This window comes from Acartia tonsa, chromosome 14, assembly GCF_053477335.1.
Source record: "Acartia tonsa isolate MP-2025a chromosome 14, ASM5347733v1, whole genome shotgun sequence".
Classification (NCBI taxonomy): domain Eukaryota; kingdom Metazoa; phylum Arthropoda; class Copepoda; order Calanoida; family Acartiidae; genus Acartia; species Acartia tonsa.
Window position 1 is genome coordinate 2,459,899 of NC_137273.1, and position 20,007 is coordinate 2,479,905.

At 32.7% G+C, this 20,007-nt stretch overlaps 1 protein-coding gene across 2 annotated transcripts; it reads right to left on the reverse strand.

Annotated features, from left to right (window-relative positions):
* Positions 1 to 1,952: 1,952 nt before the first annotated feature.
* On the reverse strand, positions 1,953 to 20,004 carry LOC145306537 (uncharacterized). Of its 2 annotated transcripts, XR_013875060.1 has the most exons (28): positions 19,925 to 20,004; positions 19,166 to 19,234; positions 18,628 to 18,664; positions 17,834 to 17,904; positions 17,143 to 17,224; positions 15,093 to 15,137; positions 14,809 to 14,898; positions 14,139 to 14,206; positions 13,748 to 13,834; positions 13,083 to 13,156; positions 12,784 to 12,824; positions 12,485 to 12,520; positions 12,147 to 12,185; positions 11,557 to 11,605; positions 11,174 to 11,264; positions 10,788 to 10,843; positions 10,159 to 10,217; positions 9,684 to 9,750; positions 9,401 to 9,502; positions 8,922 to 8,977; positions 8,225 to 8,293; positions 7,889 to 7,918; positions 7,493 to 7,564; positions 6,938 to 6,972; positions 5,687 to 5,769; positions 4,262 to 4,316; positions 2,593 to 3,817; positions 1,953 to 2,153 (listed from the first exon to the last, which is right to left on the reverse strand). XR_013875060.1 is itself a non-coding variant. In XM_080148712.1 (27 exons), exons 2-27 carry the CDS (start codon positions 19,206 to 19,208, stop codon positions 3,783 to 3,785), a joined length of 1,572 nt encoding a protein of 523 aa, XP_080004838.1. In that variant the 5' UTR covers positions 19,209 to 19,234; positions 19,925 to 20,004; the 3' UTR covers positions 1,953 to 3,782. The 2 variants fall into 2 exon arrangements, 1 of the variants encoding a protein (XP_080004838.1); XM_080148712.1 differs by having other exon boundaries at positions 1,953 to 3,817.
* Between the last annotated feature and the right edge of the window lie 3 nt (positions 20,005 to 20,007).

Genomic DNA, 20,007 nt, shown 5'->3' on the forward strand with positions numbered 1-20,007 from the left:
TTTTGTAAACATAGATGACTTTTTCTTCTATGATAAATATATATACAATAATAAATATATGAATAATGAAAAAAATTTACAGTGTGTTTTATTATTCTATTTTTTGGTCTGTTTTATGTATTTATTTTTGTTGTTTATCGCAGCTTTCCACGGATAATAAAATTAAAAATGATAAGATTAAAACCAGTTTTGTTAGACCCAAGGGATCGCAGGCCTGTGCTAACAACGCTGGTATTTATTTAATGCTTTGTATTTTAATGTACGTGGAAAATTGTCTGCATTACGATGCTATACATGATTTTTTTGGTAAGGCTAAAAACCGGTTTTAATCCAGTGGACATTAATAGGTTTCGAAGCCATACTTGAAAAAAAATCCTGTTTTAAACTCAGTGATATCAAGCAAATTTTTTAAAGAAGTGATAAAACATACCAAAAAATAGTTGAATATTTTTCTTATTAATAAAACACCCTGTATGTAAATGAAAATGTTATAAATACCCCGGTGTTAAATATATGTCAAATAAAATGTGATTCTCTAGATTGTGTTTTTATTGATTCTAAATTCTTAAGAGATAAGACAATGGACGATACATTAGTAAATCAATAACCTTTCCGCTCGTCGTCGGGGAGGTGATAGGTTCTAATCTCATATTAACACCGCGTCATAATGAAAGACATATATTATAATGTTTTCTCGTATTCATTCGAATCTGGTGGATAGGAACCGGTTCTCATCCATACGAAAAATCTATGTCTAGCATCGTATTATATCCAGCTTTCTACGAATTAAAAAAAAACCTGTTTTTAATCTTAAAATTGTACATTCTATATCCGCGGAAAGCTGTTTATAATACGATGCGAGAAATAACTATTCTTTAGATATGTCAGATGCGCGCCGATAATTGTAAGGGAATGCCTTGGCCCAAAACAAGTGCAACTAATGTCCATGCACAATTGGGACTTTCAGACAAAAGTAGGTTATGAATGAATACGAGAAGATTAATGATGTAATTGGAAGGATGTCATTCTTCCAAAACAACAGAAAGGTATTTCTCGTATTCATTCAAATTCGGTGGATAGGAACCGGTTCTCATCCATACGAAAATAACTATGTCTAGCATCGTATTATATCCAGTTTTCTACGAATATAGAAATGTACAATCATAAGATTAAAACCACTTTTTTTAGCCCGTGCCTTCGGCATCTCGGGGCTAAAAAAACTAGTTTTAATCTTATATTTGTACATTCTATATCCGCGGAAAGCCGTTTATAATACGATGCGAGAAATAACTATTAAGTCTGTCTAGATTATCCCTGGTCTTGATGAAAATTTGCGTATTTTCGCCAATTCATAGATGTTCAATCATGTTTGTATGTCCAGAATTTTTTTTTTTATATAAGGTATCAATTTTAAATTTTTTGAAGTTTTGAAGTTTCTATATTGATTCCAGTGTTTTTGTAAATTTCCTGAGCAGCAAATTTAAATCAAACGCCAGCTTAAGTCAAAACTACCTAAAATTAACGGTTTACATCAGCTAATGTTGTAATCCGTAGGTTTCGGAATTAAAGGGATAAGACAATGCCCATAAAATGATGTACATCCCCAAATGATGATGCACAAAATTAACCTTTCTGTAGATTACAATCAATGGTTAAAATGTTTGAAAACTAAACGTAATAAACCAGCCAATTCAATAACGTCCCCAAAGTAATTAAGCTTAGCATCTCTATAATTATATCCTTAAAATGTAAGTATATCCTTAAACAGTTTTCTGTATTAAAGCAGTTTTGCAACTTAAATACTTAAAAATGCGTTTAGACTTATACATTTATACCTATTCTCCTTATTCAGTTCTGACACTCTACAAGAGTTAATTTCCGTTTGTCCTACAATTAAAGAGCTTCGCTTTTATGGATGTTGTCATCCTTGTTTTATAAAAACTACAGTTAAATTTGAACAAAATTTATTTATAATTTATATTAGTTTAATTAACACAAATAATATATAAATGCGAACATAAATAACAGAGAGACAGTTTAAAATTTAGCTGGGTTCTTAAGGGATAGGACAATGGATTAATTCATGTATATTCTCAATGATTATTAACAAAATCTGTAGATTAAAACTGACGTTGTAAAGTTGGAACATTTAACTTCATGAATAATAGTACCCAAAGTTTTAAAATAGGGATGGCAATCCGTCAAATTTTTGGACAGGATTCGGATTCTTCCGTCCAAAAAATTCTTATTTTTGGCGGATTCCGAATTCATATTCCGGATTCTAGCAATATTTTAAAAGGCTTTTTTTAAAAATTAATAAAATTAAGTGCTACATATGTCCTAAAAATTAATATTCTTGGTGTTCTCTATAATTCACTTCCGAGAATCGAACCAGATTTTAAAAGATATTATATATAATGATGATAATCTTTGCCTTCAAAAAGACGGAGTTGAAAGAAAAACTCAAGACGCTAATTTTAGCCTACTAATTAAGAATCCGAATCCGCTATTAAAAAACGGATTCCGGATTCAGATTCCAAATTGGCTAACATTTGGGCGGATTCCGGATTGCCAACCCTATTTTAAACCAACATTTAAGAAAACTTTGGGTACTAGAGTAATTTATAGTCCAATGTCCCCTCCCTCCCAGAAAATTAAGAGAGAAATAAAAGGTTAAAACTTTTATTTTAAAAGTCAAATGCTAGGCTAAAGTCTAGGTGTATATTATTTAGGTAATTACATCCAATAAGAATGTATATAGAAAATACGTGGATATTATGACAGAGGGGGGGAGGGGGAATTGTCGTCAATTTAGCTTGCTAACATGGAACTTATTTGTTGGTCAGTTCATTTATCCAGTTGTAGATGAGGGGATAGGATAAAGGGAGTGAAAGGGGTATTGTTTTATAAACCAGCTGCGAGTTTCATTTTCTTAGAGAATATGAAAGTCTGGTGTAACATCCAAGTAATAATAAATCCATTTTAATAAAGATTTTTTAATAAATAAAGTCATATGTAAAGAACCATTAGATTCATAACTTTTTAAGTTTCAGGAGCTTTTATGCATATTTTTATATTATAGATTTGGCTTTTTTGTGCAGTTAAAAAATCGACAAAAAGAAAATTGCATTGTTGGTTTTTTTACCAAGATTTTTAATTGTTTTTTTTTCAGAATGGCATCGAAGCCGATTTTTATACTGAAAAATCATGTATAGCACCGTAGTACAGACAATTATCTACGAATATCAAATTAAAAATCATAAAATACCAGTTTTGTTAGTCTGGGCATTGTTAGCCATACTGGTTCTTTCTTATATTTTTATCATTTTAATATCCACGGAAAGCTGTCTATAATACGATGCGATAAACAACTAAAATTTACATTTATGTTGGAGATAATTAATGTTAACTTGATGAATACACAATTTCCAATAAATAAAGGTTGAATACATTTTTTTAGTATCGAAGCTACTCTAAAAGTGTTTGTTAGTGAATGTCCGTCTGTAATGCTAGGAAGGCCAACTAAAACAGGTCATAAGCCATACTGAAAAATCCTGTATCGCATCGAATTAAAGTCAATTTTCATACGAATAATAAGCTGATAAATAGCAATACGATGCGATAAATAATTAATCTCTTTATTTTTCTATCTCTCTTTTCACTGGAAATTTGCTTTATAAGTAACTTTGTCCTTCAATCCATGAGTTTGGTTCTTCGCTACTTATGGATGTTATCATACTTAATTCAAATTTAAATACATATTTCAATTTTAATTGATAGAATCAATGTTGGCAAGGTTCCCGATCTGGGAATCTGTTTCCTGATAATGTTTTGCAATTGTGATGTTGTAACATGGATTATTTGGGGAAGGTTTTAACCTATTTTTCTCTATATCCATCTTTTCCAACCCAAAACAAATCCAGGTACACGACGCTTCAGGTTCTAGGCCATTTATGGCCTCGTGAAAATATTCTCCCTCCAAATTTCTTGTAATTTAAAACAAAAACATTTAACTTCAGGGAGGGAGGGAGGTGGGGGGCATCCCCCACCCCTTCAAGGGTAAAGCCGTTATTCCTATAATGTAAAGCTGTAAGAATTGTTTTTGTATAAAGCTTTATATCTCGAGTATTGGTATTTTAGAATGGGTTATTCTTTTAAGGAAAGTTTTACAAAAGTCTTGGGTGGTTTTAGGCTATTTTTACCCGCCAATGTTTATGGGAGAAGCAACTAGGGGATTTTTAAAGAATTCAATTGCAAAGCATTCCTGTGAATAGGAAATCATAGAATTTAATCCCAAGAGTTTGTATATCAACAATCTGAAACATTTAACATTCATAATGGTTATCTGTAATGGAAATTAAAACGATGTCTGTCTGTCCGTATGAAACTTTAATATTAGTAACTACTAAGCCGGTTGGGTAACATGTTGTTACTTGTTTTCTTCTCTCAAAGAATGAAGCTCCTAGAGGTTAGGGTCATAGGCTATACGCCAGTTTGCTATCTCTTAATATAATACTAGCGGATACGCCTCTAGAGGCCTCTAGTGGCACTTTAAATGTTTGGTGTTTTAAGAAAATAATACGATACCTTACAATGTTGCGAAGGAGTCTCTATCAAATTGCTACGATACTTTGCAATGTTACGTAGGAGTCTCTATTCGAGGGGAAAAATTCGATTTATTGTGATTTCTCTTGGGAGGGTGGTGGTACCCTCCCCCAAAATAGTTATAAACTTTCCCGGGACCTATTAGAAACTACCCTGTTAAGGAGAACCCGATCGGTTCAGCGGTTAGCGTGATCCTTCGGTACAAACACACAGACATCCTGTTGCTTTAGTATAAGGATTAACGGCGTCCCTAGAGGCCTCTAAGGGTACATGAAGAGGGGGGGGGGGGGGGGGAGCTGAATTCGATAACCCAATTAATCATTTATATTTAAAAAGAAACAGTTTTTAAATTTTTTTCAGAGAGGGGTCGATCACCCCTTTTCTCTTTTTAATTTTAGTTTCTAAGAGAAATAATTTCCTTTGGGGGTGGATGGGTATTTTTTTAGGGGAGATTTCTTTTAAGAGGACGGTGGTACTTCCCCCCCCCCCTCCCCACAAAAAAAGTATTAAGTTATAAACCTTCCCAGCTACCCTGTAAAGAAGAACCATATCTGTAAACTATAAGTCTGTCTGTCTGTCTGTCCATCTGTCTATTATATTATTATGTCTATTACATATTGGTAGCAGTATTGCGGATCCGCATTGATTGTGTGCGGATCCGGATCCTCCAAATTTGGTCAGTGCGGATCCGAATCCTTAACAATAAAAATAAAATCACCAATTTTTTCAAAAAATATTTATTCCTTAATCTCGAAGTCAAAAATACTTTTAATTTTTAAGTCTGATTCTAAACCTTAAAGATTGGCTCTTATCACGAGAATGTCTTTGTAAGTGACTATTTTATATAAATTTAGGTAGATTTTTCCATAAATTTATACCCCAGGATCCGGATCCGGATCCTTGGACTCAAAAAAGTGCGGATCCTTGCGGATCCGGATCCACAACTCTGATTGGTAGAATTAAAACATTATAGCATGCCTCTATACACCATTTTTATCTAAAGCTAACAAATATGATGTCTGTTATTCTATCTATCTGGCTATAGATTATAAGTCTATCTGTCTATTATTAAATCTATTACCTTGGTAGAATTGAAAACAGTATAGCACGCCCCCGCCCCGTGTTGGTCTATAGGGTCCACATTATGAGTTATTGACACATAAGCTGAAAAAAGGATAGGGGGTCGTTTTTTCGCGTATTTTCCTTAAAGTTGAGTCAAATGCTTTTATTAAGTCAAACTGATCTTAATTATAACCAGGGTGTCGGAGCCGTATAATTTTGATGCGGCTCCGGCTCCAGCTCCGGCTCCTACCTTAAAATTAATATATCAATTTTTTTTCATTATTGAATTTGATAAAATAAAATAAATAATATAAAATATTTTGCTTTTATTTGATTAAAGCTATATAAAAGTAGAAGGATGTGTGTCTATTTGTTAAATAACAATAGTTTTTCAGTTTATTATATGGAAATAGACCGTTGCCAAATTATAATATTACTTTAAAAAATCATTTTTAGCTAGTCCGGAGCCGGAGCCGTTTTTAACGAAAAATACGGCTCCGGATCCGGCTCCACCAAAAATGTTGCTGCTCACGGCTCCCGGCTCCGGCAACCTGATTATAACCAAATAAATATGTATGAAATGGTCATAATTGAGAACAGTTTGACTTATTAAGAGCATTTAACTAAACAGTAAAACACAACGTTACAGAAAATACGCGAAAAAAAATGCCTTTTTTTATAATTAACAACAAATTCCATATGTTAAGAATATATACAGAATAAAATATAAATAATATCTCTCACAACATTCACATATTCTATAGGTCATAGACGTCCAAAGTAAAAGTAAAGTGGCGATTACCCCCCCAAACGAATTTTTTTAATTTTAAAATTTACCCCTACCCTGGGGTAAAAATAATTTGCGGCGCCATTTTACCCCCCAAAAAAACGAATTACCCCCCCCCCTTAAAAAAATTTTATCCCCCCCCCCAAAAAAAAGCTTGGACGTCCCTGCTATAGGTATACCTTGTATAAAGCATAACTACTCAATAACTATGTAATAACCGTATGTTCAACCAACTGTCTAACCGAACGAGAACTACTGCTAGCACAATTTACTTCTGGCGTTTTGGATAGATGGACCCTCCAATTTTAAGTCTAGTTTCAAAGAAAAAGTAAATTTTGGGATAGGGTTGTGGGTTGTTCCATGGTGATTTCTCCAGGGAAAGTTAAAATAATCCAACCAAAATTAATGTTTCCATCGGTTGACAGACAAACATCCTTTTACTTTTATACGATTATGTTAAATTTTCTTCTAAATAAAACGTACCTATTAAGCTTATAGCATTTTCTCCGTTTCTTCTTCTATAAGTAATAGTTTAAACTTTACTTTTTAAAATCTATAAAATCGTGTACAGTTAATATTTCCAGACAAAGGTCGTTTAATCAAAGGGTCGGTTATCTGTAATATGTGGGGTAAATTTGTCTTTCTGTCTTTCCATCTAACTATCATAGTTAAGTTATGATAACAACATCAATAAAAGCAATGATCTAAAATCAGACGGAAGGACAAACGGACATTAATACTTTTGTACAGGATACTGTTTGAGGACAAACTTACATTTTTTAACTTGATTAAGGAGATGCTTTACTAATAACATTGTACCTTGCTGTCCTAGGAATCATTATTCCAAAATCCAATGAAAATGTTAACTAATACTATATATTACATAAATTTTTTTTGAAAAAGTTAAAAGTCAGCATGTTTTAAATGAACGTAAGACTTTCATGTCTTTTAATGATTTCAAAATCGTACCTAACTATTACTGTAATCTTTATGCCAAGTTTTAATTCTATAGGACAATTCTAAAAAGTTTAAACATCCCTTTGTAATGTATCAATAAAAGGAGTTAAATCTGCTGTAACTATCTCACAAACACTTTGGTCAATAGTTTCACTAAAAACAAACAAAAAATCATCAAAATAATTGATGGAAAAATCTTCGAATTTCTAGCTTTAGGTTTATGAAATGAATTCAAAACTACTAATAAGTACTGATCTGAAGGGATAAGACAATGGCCGATAAATTGATGTATACCCCAATGTTGACACAAAAAAACTACCCCTTTTTCTGTAGATTATAGTTAGTGGTTGAAACGTTTATACACTGAACTTAATAAACCAACCAATTAAAATTCAATAAAAGTTGTTAACTCAACGAATTAGAAAACCCTCCCAACCTGACTAAAAAATTATTGTTTTTATTTAATGATTTCTTTGCCTGACTAGTCGAAGCACTGCTGTATAGCCCCTAAAAGTATTGGATTAAAGTCATATAAGGTCATTTTAAAGTCTAGAACATAATAAAATTATGTAACTTACCTTATTTTGGACAAAAGACTATTTTTTTATTCAGTGTTACCCCTCAAAACTATTGTTGAGCCTCCCCCCTGAAAGGACCCCTGAGCCTGTGGGGATCTAGTAACATTTAATTAACATAATCCAACCCAAAATTAGCATGCAAAATGACCCCTCTCCCCCCAAAAATGCACTGATTTTAAACACTGCCGAGCCCTGACTTAATCAATGTATCGCCTTAAATATATAAATATGTTACCTTACAATAACTTGTTCAACACAAGATTTCACCATAGAAGATTCATCCTCTAGTTGTAGGGGAATTTGTCTAAAATAAGTTGATTCATATATAAAAGTAACATGATGTCTGTCTAACTGTTGCTAAAGATTTCGTTTTACCGATAGACAGATATGGTTCTCCTTTGTAGTGAAGATTCTTGTAGATCAAAAAAGGTCTGTAAAAACTTTTGGGGACGAAAACTAAACCATCACAAGATAAATCGCCCTATGAAAACCTGGTAGTCCCAACTTTTTGAAAACTTTTCTTTTAGAAACTAAAAGGAAAAGTGGAATAATGTGCGAAAACCTACCTTGATATTTTGAAATCGTTGGTAAGAAATAAGTACTGCATAATTAAATTCAACCTATCAATATTCAAACATATTGATTAATACCTATTGGGACGGTTAATAACGTATGGCAAGTTCTTTAAAGTAGATTCCAAGGAACTAAAAGCCCAACTATTTGAGACAACCAACCATTTAATTGCACGACCTTTGACTGGAAGTCCTAACTGTGCATAGTAATTAGTTGCTTTAAGCCAAGGAATTCCCCCTTACATTATTTATTAATGTCGTGCATAAATAACATAGCAGCAGTAGGTACAATATTTAACGTCTTTAGCAATGACGCGGTATAAGCTTGGATTCGAACCCATCACTTAAAAAATGTAATACCTTATACTTCCCAAATGTATTCCATCTTGTGATAATACAGTGACATATGATTCATTCTAGAAATATATAAACATCATAAGTTCAAAGAATTTAAGTTTGATTTTTAGTTATTTTATGCCAAGAAATAAGATGAACCAAAAATCAATTATCAGACCGGCATTCCTCAACAATCATAACTGACTTATTTCATTAAAAATTTGGATCATGGAAAGAAAACGGAGTAGCGGGTTTCGTCGTATTTTCACAGAAGCTTTTGATAGGTTATTTTAGGTTAAGTAAATGTTAATAATTCCCAACAGTGTTAGGAAATTGGCCCCGCAGTGGCTAGAAATAGAAGAAAAGCTATTATATAGAAATTCGACAAAACCTGCTATTTCGTTTTCTTCCATGATCCAAAAATTTAATTTATGGAAAACGGAAACCAAATAATCCCTTATGGCCTAGAAGTAAAAAACAAAAAATAAATCATCATGTCTTACTTGATGTACAGTTAGAACCAGTTCTTGGTCCAGCGATAGCCAGGCAGCGCTGGCCTCGTCATCACCTGGCGAGGCTGTCGACAGGTCCACAGAATATTTTACCTTATAGATAGATACACATATATAGAGATATACAGATTGATAGACAGATAAATAAAAATACTCATATAAAAAAATAGATAGATATGATTAAAGATATGAATGCTTGATTAAGGATAAATTGATAGGAGAGAAGAGTAACAATGATCCGTGATTAAAGATAGACAGATAATGAGAAAGCTACCTGTGATGTGATAGCATCCCAACAGAAAAGTCTGAATCGGTTCAGTAATCCAAACACTAAATTACCCCTAAAATATGATAAAAATCAATAGCTTCGAAAAAACCCCACATTTCCAATACTTATTTTAGAAATAAGTTTTAAAAAGGGAAGGGGAATTCCTAGTCTAACCCGGCTGAGATACCTAGTACTAAATATAAAAGTTATAAAAAAGAACTAAGGTCGTCCAAGGGGGAAGGGAGTTAAGGGGTGATTACACTCCCCCCCAAAAAAGCTTGTATGTTCTTGCTTTTATGACATAAATATTCCCCCCCCCCCCACCCTCAAATAAAAAGCTTGGACGTCATTAGGAAGAACTACCTTATTTTTTCAATTTATTTCAAACCTAACAATGGAAGGGGGGGGGGGAGTGTTTGTGTTCAAAAAGGCTTTTCAAAGGGATAACGCCGAAAATGAAGCTCAATAGAAAATTTGTTACCTAACAGCTGTTTTCTTGAATGATCTGAAAGGGCAAACAGGTCGGTTGGAGGTGAGTATCTGTAAGGTTTATATCAATCAATCTATCTATTGTAATTTGGGCCCAGGGTTCGAATCCTTTGGCCCATCTTAATCTCAAGAAACTTCCCCTCTTTATTTTAATTTAAAAAGAAAAATAGGTAGGTAGGTACCTTCTTAGTTTTGGACAAGAAATTTTTTTTTAGCACTGATATCTTTCAGAATTGTGTAGTGGAGCCTGGAGGCACCCTCATATAAAATAGCTTTAAATCATTATCTTCCATGGACCTACATGAAGCTTTACCGTAAAAGAAATAAAAAAGCATGTTGGTCAGCAAGATCCTTCGTTCAAGAGAGACAGACAGATAGACATCCTGATTAGAGTTTGGCCAGATTCCGGATGACCGGCCGATTTCTAATGCCGAATATCCGGTTCCGGCCGGATATCTGGCTAACTTTCGATATTCGGCAAATAACCGTATATCTGGCCGGATAACCGGATAGTTTCAATATCCGGTATCCGTCCAGATATTGAAAATTACCGGATATCCGGCCCAATCCTAATCCTAATACTATTATGTAATTAGTATAATTGATTGATTGTAACTGTGCCTGTCTGCTGCCACAAGCTATTCTCCAACAAGAAACTACCGGCACGTTTTCTGGAACTAAAACAAGTAGAAAAATAGCTTGAATCCTTTCCAAGGCTTGAATTAAATATTATAAGAGCCTAAAACCATCCCGGGACCTAAGTGAAGCTTTCCTATGAAGGTGAACGCTAAACAGTTTAACATCTTAACAGAAAACAAAAAAACTGTCTATTTTATGTAAAAGGACATAAGATTTGTTCAAATGATTATTCATTTCTCTCTTAATTTTCAAGCTACCAACGGATTCGTTTTTAAATTTTTTATTTACAGGATTTTTTTGCGTTGTCCTCTTAGAAATATTTTTTTTTCAATTTCAAAAATTTTCATATTATATAAATAAATTCTTACCTAAAGTTCCACCAAGAACGAAATATTTGTCGGTCAGCGTAAATGTGCTGTTTAACATTCGCATGTAATGGCGTGGCTGCTCTAGCTTAATCTACAAATAAATTAATAGATTAGAATAGTTAGAATAATTATTTCTCGCATCGTATTATAGACAGTTCTGTTTGACCTGGGGTACCGAAGGCTCGGGCTAACAAAATGGTAGGTATTAATATTTGTAGAAAATTTGTCTGAATTACTATACCATTCATGATTTTTCAGTATGGCTGAGAACAGGTTCTAATCCTGCAAATAATAATCGATTTCGAAGTAATACTGGAAAATAAACATATTATTACCCCGTTGGAGCGGAGTTCTCTTTCGATATCAAGAATAAAAGTACATACCTCAGAAATAAGGCCTTCTTTCTCGGGTCGTAGAATCTCAATAATCTCTCTAAATTAAAATAACAAGTAATGCAAATAATTCTTTTTAATTTACTATAAACGCGAAGTACCTAGTTGAGCCCTGATAATCCACCCCCCTACCCTTTTTAAAAATAAATCTTGAATAAGAAGAGGGGGGGGGGGGGGAGTAGTTTTTTGTTTGGTTGTTTATTACTTTAGGTCAGATTTCAATGGGAACTGGGTAGCCCCGCAGAGTTAGGGCACCGTAAGTAGAGACATAAGAATTAAACCAACCCCTCCCTTTTATTCTAATTATTTTTAAAAACATATGGGAGTTATCAGTGTTCAATAAACACTTTGAATGAAAGCATCAAATACTTAATATTCCTTGAAAAAACGAGCGGCTATGCCCATAGTATTTAGGGACTAGAAAAATAGATTATAGACCCATCCCAAAATCTTAAATTTGAAAATAAAATAGCCAAAAACCATCACTGGACCTGTGTGAAGCTTACCTAATCGGTTTAGTGGTTATTGAGATCTTAAGCTTCAGACAAAAAAAACCTTACTACTTTATATGACAGGATTACCTTATTTTATCAATCATCACAATTTTATCATTTTGACAACTAAAATAAAGAAAACTTTTAAATAGTTAGGTATTTGTCGCATCTTATAATAGACAGCTTTTCGCGGATATTATGAAAAATTGTAAGATTTAAACTAGTTTTGTTACCCACGAGGGGCCGAAGGTCCGGGCTAACATAACTAGAATCATTTTATTTTTTTTCAGTATGGCTAAAAACCAGTTCTAATTTCCAGCAGATATTAAACGGTTTCGAAGCCATACCTACTGGAAAAAAAAACATATTCTAATTTCAATAAAACAAATGTACCTAACCTATTGATTTAAATCTTGAAATTTTACCTTATAAATTGGTGTTTCGTACCAAGTAGTCTTTTTCTAAAGAAAAAAAATGTTTTTAGTAGCAAGAAATTGAAGAATGTTTATCATTTCGAAATGGACTTGAATTTTGTTTACTTCAACATACAACTGAAATGGCTCTTATTGAAAGTGGAGCTTTTTACACCTATGGTTTATCAAATCTATTTACACACATGTATCTATTAGATACACAAAGAAAATCCTTTCTTAAAATACTACCTTATAAAACTTCCCTTCCCATAGATGCCCCTATAAAAAAAAATAAGTAAATTAATAAATACCTTTCCCATAAAAAGTTGCAGTTATCTTCGGTGTCAAACGCCTTAATTAAGTCAAAAGTACAATAAATAGGTAGCAATTTTAAAAGAACAAGCAAACAAGTCTCAAAATACTCAGTATGAGTAATTTGAATAAAATTGATTGGTTGGTTCATTGGGTTGAGTGTCAAAACGTTTCAGCCAATAGTTTTAATATACAAAAGTACAATTTATTTGTGATAATTGGAGATTTACATCAATTTATCATCCATTGTCTTATCCCTTAAGATCCCTGCTGCGTATAATGAAAAAAAAATGGTAACCTGTAAACTTTGACAATTTCTTTGGTCATTTTCACCTGGGCCACCCAGCTCATTAAAACTCCAGCATATTATACCTAGATACATACAGTGTGTTTTTAATTTATTGGTACAAAATTATTGGCTAATTTAACCTGTCAGAAATTATTATTCAATGTCTTATTTTCTTCATTGACGTGGAGAGTTTTATATCACTAGCGGCTTCACCCCCTAGAGGCTATTAGGGGCACTTTAAAATTTTTTAAATTTAGAATAAAAAAAATAGAAATTTTTTTGGGGAAGGAAAGGGGCCCCCACCCCATTTTTATTTTACTTTTAAAAAATTAAATTGTTTTGGGGGAAGGGATAATTTTTTTCTAGGGATGATTTCTCTTAGGAGGTACCCTCCCCCAAAATAGTTATAAACCTTCATGGGACCTATGAGAAGCTACCCTGTTAAGGAGAACCCGATCAGTTCAGCGGTTAGCGAGATCCTTCGGTACAAACAAACAAACAGACAAATAGACATCGTTCTACTTTGTAATATAGACAAATTATGCCCTAAAATCCGGTTTTTCCAAAGATACCTTATTTTTGTTTAATGGATCATGACAAATCTACAAGGTCATTTTTTTTCTTAAACTAAAATTGAACGTGTCGATTAACGTTTAATATAAAAACTGACCTACCTATATTTTTTGCAACCAGTACTTGGTATACATATTGAGACGGGGAAACGTCAATTGTTGTATATCCAGTTAGCTCAATCCATTTTCCTAAAACATAAGACAGGATTATTTTAACAAAGCCACTCTATAACGTACTTGATCCGTATGTCCGTAACGCTAAGGGACGGGTAGTGAGATATACTCTACTACTATATAATATAGACTTGAGAAACGTCTAGTGAATGTCTTACTGGACACAGAGAAACAACTCTATTTTTTTCCCGCCGTAAGTCTGTTTGCTAAAATCTCTTCCCAACCCTCTCCCCTTATTTTAAATATATTTAGAAAACAAGAAGTAGGAACTTTTGTGCTCAACAAAATACTTTAGGAGAAATTTAAAGAAAGTCTTAACCTTTTAATCTCCAAGATCGTAGCTTATCCTTCTCAATAGATACCATGTAATCGTCGCTTATACCAACACTAAAATCATATTAAAAATTTTAGGTTAACGTTTTCATGTACCTATTCATTTTTGCTTAAGAGAAGTATTTTTTCAATAATGCACTTTTTTTAGGTACTTAACTTGTGTACCTAGGAGAAATATAAAAAAAATATAAAAAAATTAAGACAGTTCAGAAAATTCGATTGGAAGAAGATTGATTTCAATTTCAATGACCTACCTATCAATTACAGCCTCTGCTATCTTTGACACTTAATTAACGTCAGAGGTACAACAACCCAAAACTAGAGGGAATCATTCTTTCCTTTCCTGCCAAATCACTCAGGGTATTTAGTCGATTAAAAAACAGACAATCAATTCATTGATTGCACGACTGTTTTCTGGAAGTTCAAACTGTGCATGGTAAATAAATATGCATATTTTGGGCCAAGGCATTTCCACTACTCTAACTTCTAATGTCTCGTATCTAACTAAGCAGCAATACCAACCATGTTTAATTTCTTAAGCTATGAAGCAGTGATTATCCGAGATTCGAACCTATTATCTCCCTGACGACAAGTGGATGCGGTTGTGAGTTTTCCAATAACATACCTATCCAATGGATTAATAAAAAGAAACTTACACAGCATTCTCAGGTGAGAAATGTGGTATTAGTCCTTCTTTGTAGTTATTACGTCCAATGTTCAGACGAACCTTCTTCGCCAGAATATACCTGAAATATAAAATTTAAATATCAAGACTTTTGTAATGAAAGGACTTAAAATTTATAATTCAAAAGCACCTGGTCTTATAATAATCGGATATCCAAAATAGGAATAATAACTTTGAAGTCCTTGATTATAAAATTAAACTTAGGAGGTCTACGTCCATAAAAACTAAAATTAATTAAAATTCTAAACTTGTTACCATAATTTAGGCAGCACTGGTAATTCTAGTCTAGATTCTGGATCCCTGCAAAAGAATTTAAAAATCAAATCTTAAATCACGAAAACAATCAGTATCCGGCCCAACCCTATTACATATGTATGCAATTTTGACAACTTTGACAAAAAAAACATCAACAAATCAATTGAATAATGTATATTAGTAGGTTATTAAATACATTTAGGAACAATGTTCAAATAAGAAGAAAATAGGTACAAGGTTTTAACTTGATCCCATTACATAAAGTAGTAAGGCTTTTTTGTCTAAATATTTAGATCTCAATAACTACTGAACTAAATGTCTTTTTTTTATGAAGCTTCAATAACCGCTAGTAAGTTATCTTTTAAAAGAGGTTACGAGGACTTTCGTCTAAAGATTTCTGAATAAAAGTTTTAATACACCAAATTAAAATAAAGGACAGCTGCCATACCCACACAAGAAAAGAAAAGCTTACATCAAAAACATTTCATATATTGCTAGTAAATAAGAACACAGAACAGAAAAAACATTGACAATAAGTTAAAAAAATCTTGAACAAAGTGGTAAAAACCATAAACACAAAGTTATACAAAAGTAAAGGGATAGTTTCACGAAAGGCATTTGAACTTAATTTAGTGAACCGCATATTTTTTCCTGATTAATTGGTTAAACTATATTTATATGGCATATATTTGAAAGAATTTCAATTTTCAACCACGTAGTTTTTAAAATATCATGACTTGAAAATTGTCATTTTAAATTGCATATATCACAAAAAGACGATTTTCAAGTCTTAATATTTTCAAAACTACGTGGTAAAAAATTAAAATTCTTTCAAATACATGCCATATAAATATAGTCAAACCCATTACATAGCAAAAAATATGCGGTTCACTAAATTAAGTTCAAATGCATTTCGTGAAACTACCCCTTTAAATGTTAAACCATTTTATTGCAATAGATTTCTTAAAAGGTAAGTATATTCTTTCTAAAAATCTTTTCCAAAATTATCAATTTGAGTGAAGAAAAATGTCAATAATTAAGTTTGATAGATAATATATATAGGTAGTTAATAAATGTTAGAATAGATAGATAATCCCACAGTTTATAACATAGAAAAGCAAATTTTTATATTTACTTTTTTAGAGCAAAACAATTCCGTTTTGAACACCTGAATATTTTTAATTAAAATGATTCAATAAAAAAAAGATTATTTAAAAGTAACAGGATGTGTATCTGTCTATCTGTGTGTACCGAAGGAACCCGCTAACATCTGAACCGATATGGTTCCCCTTTACAGAAGAGCTTCTCATAGGTCTTGGAAAAAGGGAATGTACGTTGTGCTAAAATTCCGTAAAGGTGTGAGTTTTAAGGCTTAAACACAGTAGTATAACGATAATATTCACTAAATATGTGTATTCCTTATCGAAAAGAACTAGGTATAGACACTTCTTTTAAAAGTTAACATACATTTTATTGTTCTACTACAGTTTTTAAGCCTTAAAACTGACACCTTTACGGAATTTTAGCTCAACCTACCTCCCCCCCCACAAAAAAAATCTATTTTTCCTTTTCCTTTGTAGAACTAAAATGTAAAGTCCCCTCCATCAAAAGCCCCTAGAGGTCTCTAGGGCCACTTGTTAAATTGTAATTAAAGGACTGGTTATCTTTTGAATGTGTGAATATATAATATCAATGATAAAAAAAAACAAGGATGACAACATACATTAGCATAAAAAAATCATGGAAAAAACTAACAGACAAAATGATTTATAGAGAAGATGCTTCGTTTTCATAACAAAGAGAAGAAATAGAGAGAAAAAAGGCTAATGTCTTTTGAACAAACAGACAGATGGACAAAACATTGTATAAACTAGATGCGCATATATCATAGGAATCTTCACAGAAAATTTCAGCTGTCTATTTCATTAGAATCCAGAAAAATCACATTAACCAACATAGGAAAGCGTTACGGACTTACTTACTACTGACGTACGGACAAAGTAGGTAAATTATAGAATAGCTTCGCTACTAAAAGTTCTATATATATTACCTTTCTTTAGCCTGTTGAATATGCTGTAGTAGATTTTGTGCATAATTATCAATATGGTCGCTTATCACCAAATTTTCATTTTCTTAAAATCATAGTTTTATAGGTAGCATTTTTCATCAAATATACCTAAGTACCTACCTTACTATTGTGTCTAAATGTTTTTAAAAGAGGTGTAGAATCAGAAAATTTGAAACCCTTTAAAATTCTTAAAAAACACACACAAAAAAACCCAAAAACTTTAGGTTTTATGCCTGTGTCACCCCCAAGGGTGTCAAATTTCTATGGAGGAGAAAGGGAAGTATACATTACTTTACCCCCTTAAAATATAAAGTAGTTCAAGCGAAAAATATTATTTTACTTTAAATATACCTAATCCCCTAAGAATTTACTTTTGACAAGTTATCTATTTTCTGTGTGTGTACCGAAAGAACCCTCCTGGCCACTGAAACGATATGGTTCTCCTATATAGGGTAGCTTCTCATAGGTCCTGGGAAGGTTTATAACTATTTTAGAGGAGGGTACCATCGCCCTTCCAAAATAAATCGCAGCTACGAAAAATTAGGTACTCCTCCAGTAGGTAATTTTTAAAAACTACAATTGAAAATGGAAGGATCAACTCTCCGAGGGCCCCTTGTGGCCTCTAGAGGCGTAGCCGCTAGTTAAATGTTAACTTGTAAAACTATTGTCCTGCCTATAATTTTGGTCCACAAGCCTGCAGAGTTGGCGATATTATAATTTCTAGTGCATGTCAAGGATATCCAGCCTATTGATTAAACATTAAACAGTAAAATCAGGGATCTAGAGGGATAAGACAATGGCCGAGAAATTGATGTACAATTACATCCCCTTTGATTATACACAAAATTATATCTTCTGTAGTGGTTGAAACGTTCAAACACTCAAAATACATAACCAACCTATCAACATTCTGATTAAAGTAGCAAGATGTCTATGTACACCAAAGAATCTTGCTAACCTCTGAACCGAAATGGTTCTCCTTTACATTGTAGCTTCTCATATGTCCTGGAACTATTTTAGGGTCCAACCTCTCAAGGGAAATCGGCGTTATCCTACCGACGAACAACTATTTTAGGTTAGGTTAGGTTTTAGGCTAGGGAGCCGAGCGCTGCGGCTAGGCAGGCAAGGGGGCCGAGCGCTGCGGCTAGGCAGGCTAGGGAGCCGAGCGCTGCGGCCAGAGTTCAAAGTTCGCTGTCGAGGGAGGGGGGGGGGTACTCAAATTTTCAATATTGAAAAAAAATTTCTAAGAGGATAATACCGGGAAATCGTCCTAAGAAAAAAATGAACTCGCCCCAAAAAAATTGTATTACTTGGGTACTTTTTCATTTTAAAACTAAAATATAAAGTGAGGGGTGGGGAGTCTACTTCCCCTATTCACCCCTACCCTCAAGCGCACCTAGAGGCCTCTAGGGGCGTAGCCGCAAGTTTTAATATTATCTCAATACTCAAATCAATATCTAATGTTTTCCTAAAGATCTGCCAGGAATCAGGGAAAAAATTCTCTCTGGTAAAATTATTCATCTATTTAAAATATTTTGGTGCTTTCACACAAACCTGCTGGTCTAACCAGTTCTCAATATAACCTAAACTAAAAAAAAACTACCTAGCGCTAGTTAATTCATTTTAAAAAAGGGGGGGGGGGGGGTAATCAGTGCTAAAAAAGTAGGTAAATAGGCAATTTTAGTGATTTAAGCATTTTATAAATGGCAGCTGTCATATTTAATTTATTTTTCAGTATTTAGGATTCAAAACCGATTAATATCCACTATATTAGATCTGATTCTCAGCCGTACTGAAAAATCATGTATAGCATCGTATTTTCCACAAATATTAAAGTAAAAATCATATAATTTATTACTTCCAGTTTTGTTAACCCAAGTTTGAAGCCCCTAGAATCTTAAAAAACTGGTTTTCAACTTTTAATTACTTAATTTATCATTTTAATATACGCGGAAAGCTGTCTATATTACGATGTGATAAATAACAATTTTAGATGAATAATTTCCTATTATTTCAGCCGGCAACCATTCAAAATAATCCTCATTCATGCCTCTTTTTAATTATTTTTGATTTTCTGAAAATTAAAACTGCTTAGTTTTTATTAAACAATGATGACAACATTCATAACAGCAAAGCTCTGAAAAGGAAGGACAAAAGAACATGAACAAATATAGAGTGTCAGAACTTGAAAACAGAACATTAATTTCTAAGTCTAAACAAAATTGTGCATAAAATTAATTGCAATACAAGATAGTTATACAGTAAAAGGACATACTTTCAATTTTAGGATTTGATTATAGAGATGCCTCGCTTGTGGTTCTGAGAATCTTTATTAAAAAAATCAGATAAATAGGATAACTATAGATAAATTCAACAAAAAAAAAATTTCAAAAAAGGTAAAAATCAGAATGTTTTAATGGACGTACGAATTTTCTGGTAACAATTATAAATTTGCTGTGTTTTCTGAATAACTGATATAGGAATTGTCATGCAAAGATCGAAATTGATAAAACAATTCTAAAATCATGTCTAAATTAACTAAAAAAAAGAGCTAACTGGACGGACGGTTGGACCCTAATTAGAAAATCTGTGCTTTTAAAAAGTAGAAATTATAGGTATAATTGTTAAGTCTAAAATGTCTGAAATAATAGAGATGCTGTTTTGAAAAACTGATATGGTACCTAATTCTAATTGAATCGATGTCTCTTATCAATAAAAAACTTGCCTCCTTGGAATGTATTTTAATTCTAAAAACAATTTTTACCTGAAAAAATAACTGATTGAAAAAACTTCTTGAAATCTTTTCTTATGATTTTTGCATTTTATATCATAGTGTGGTAACCTGAA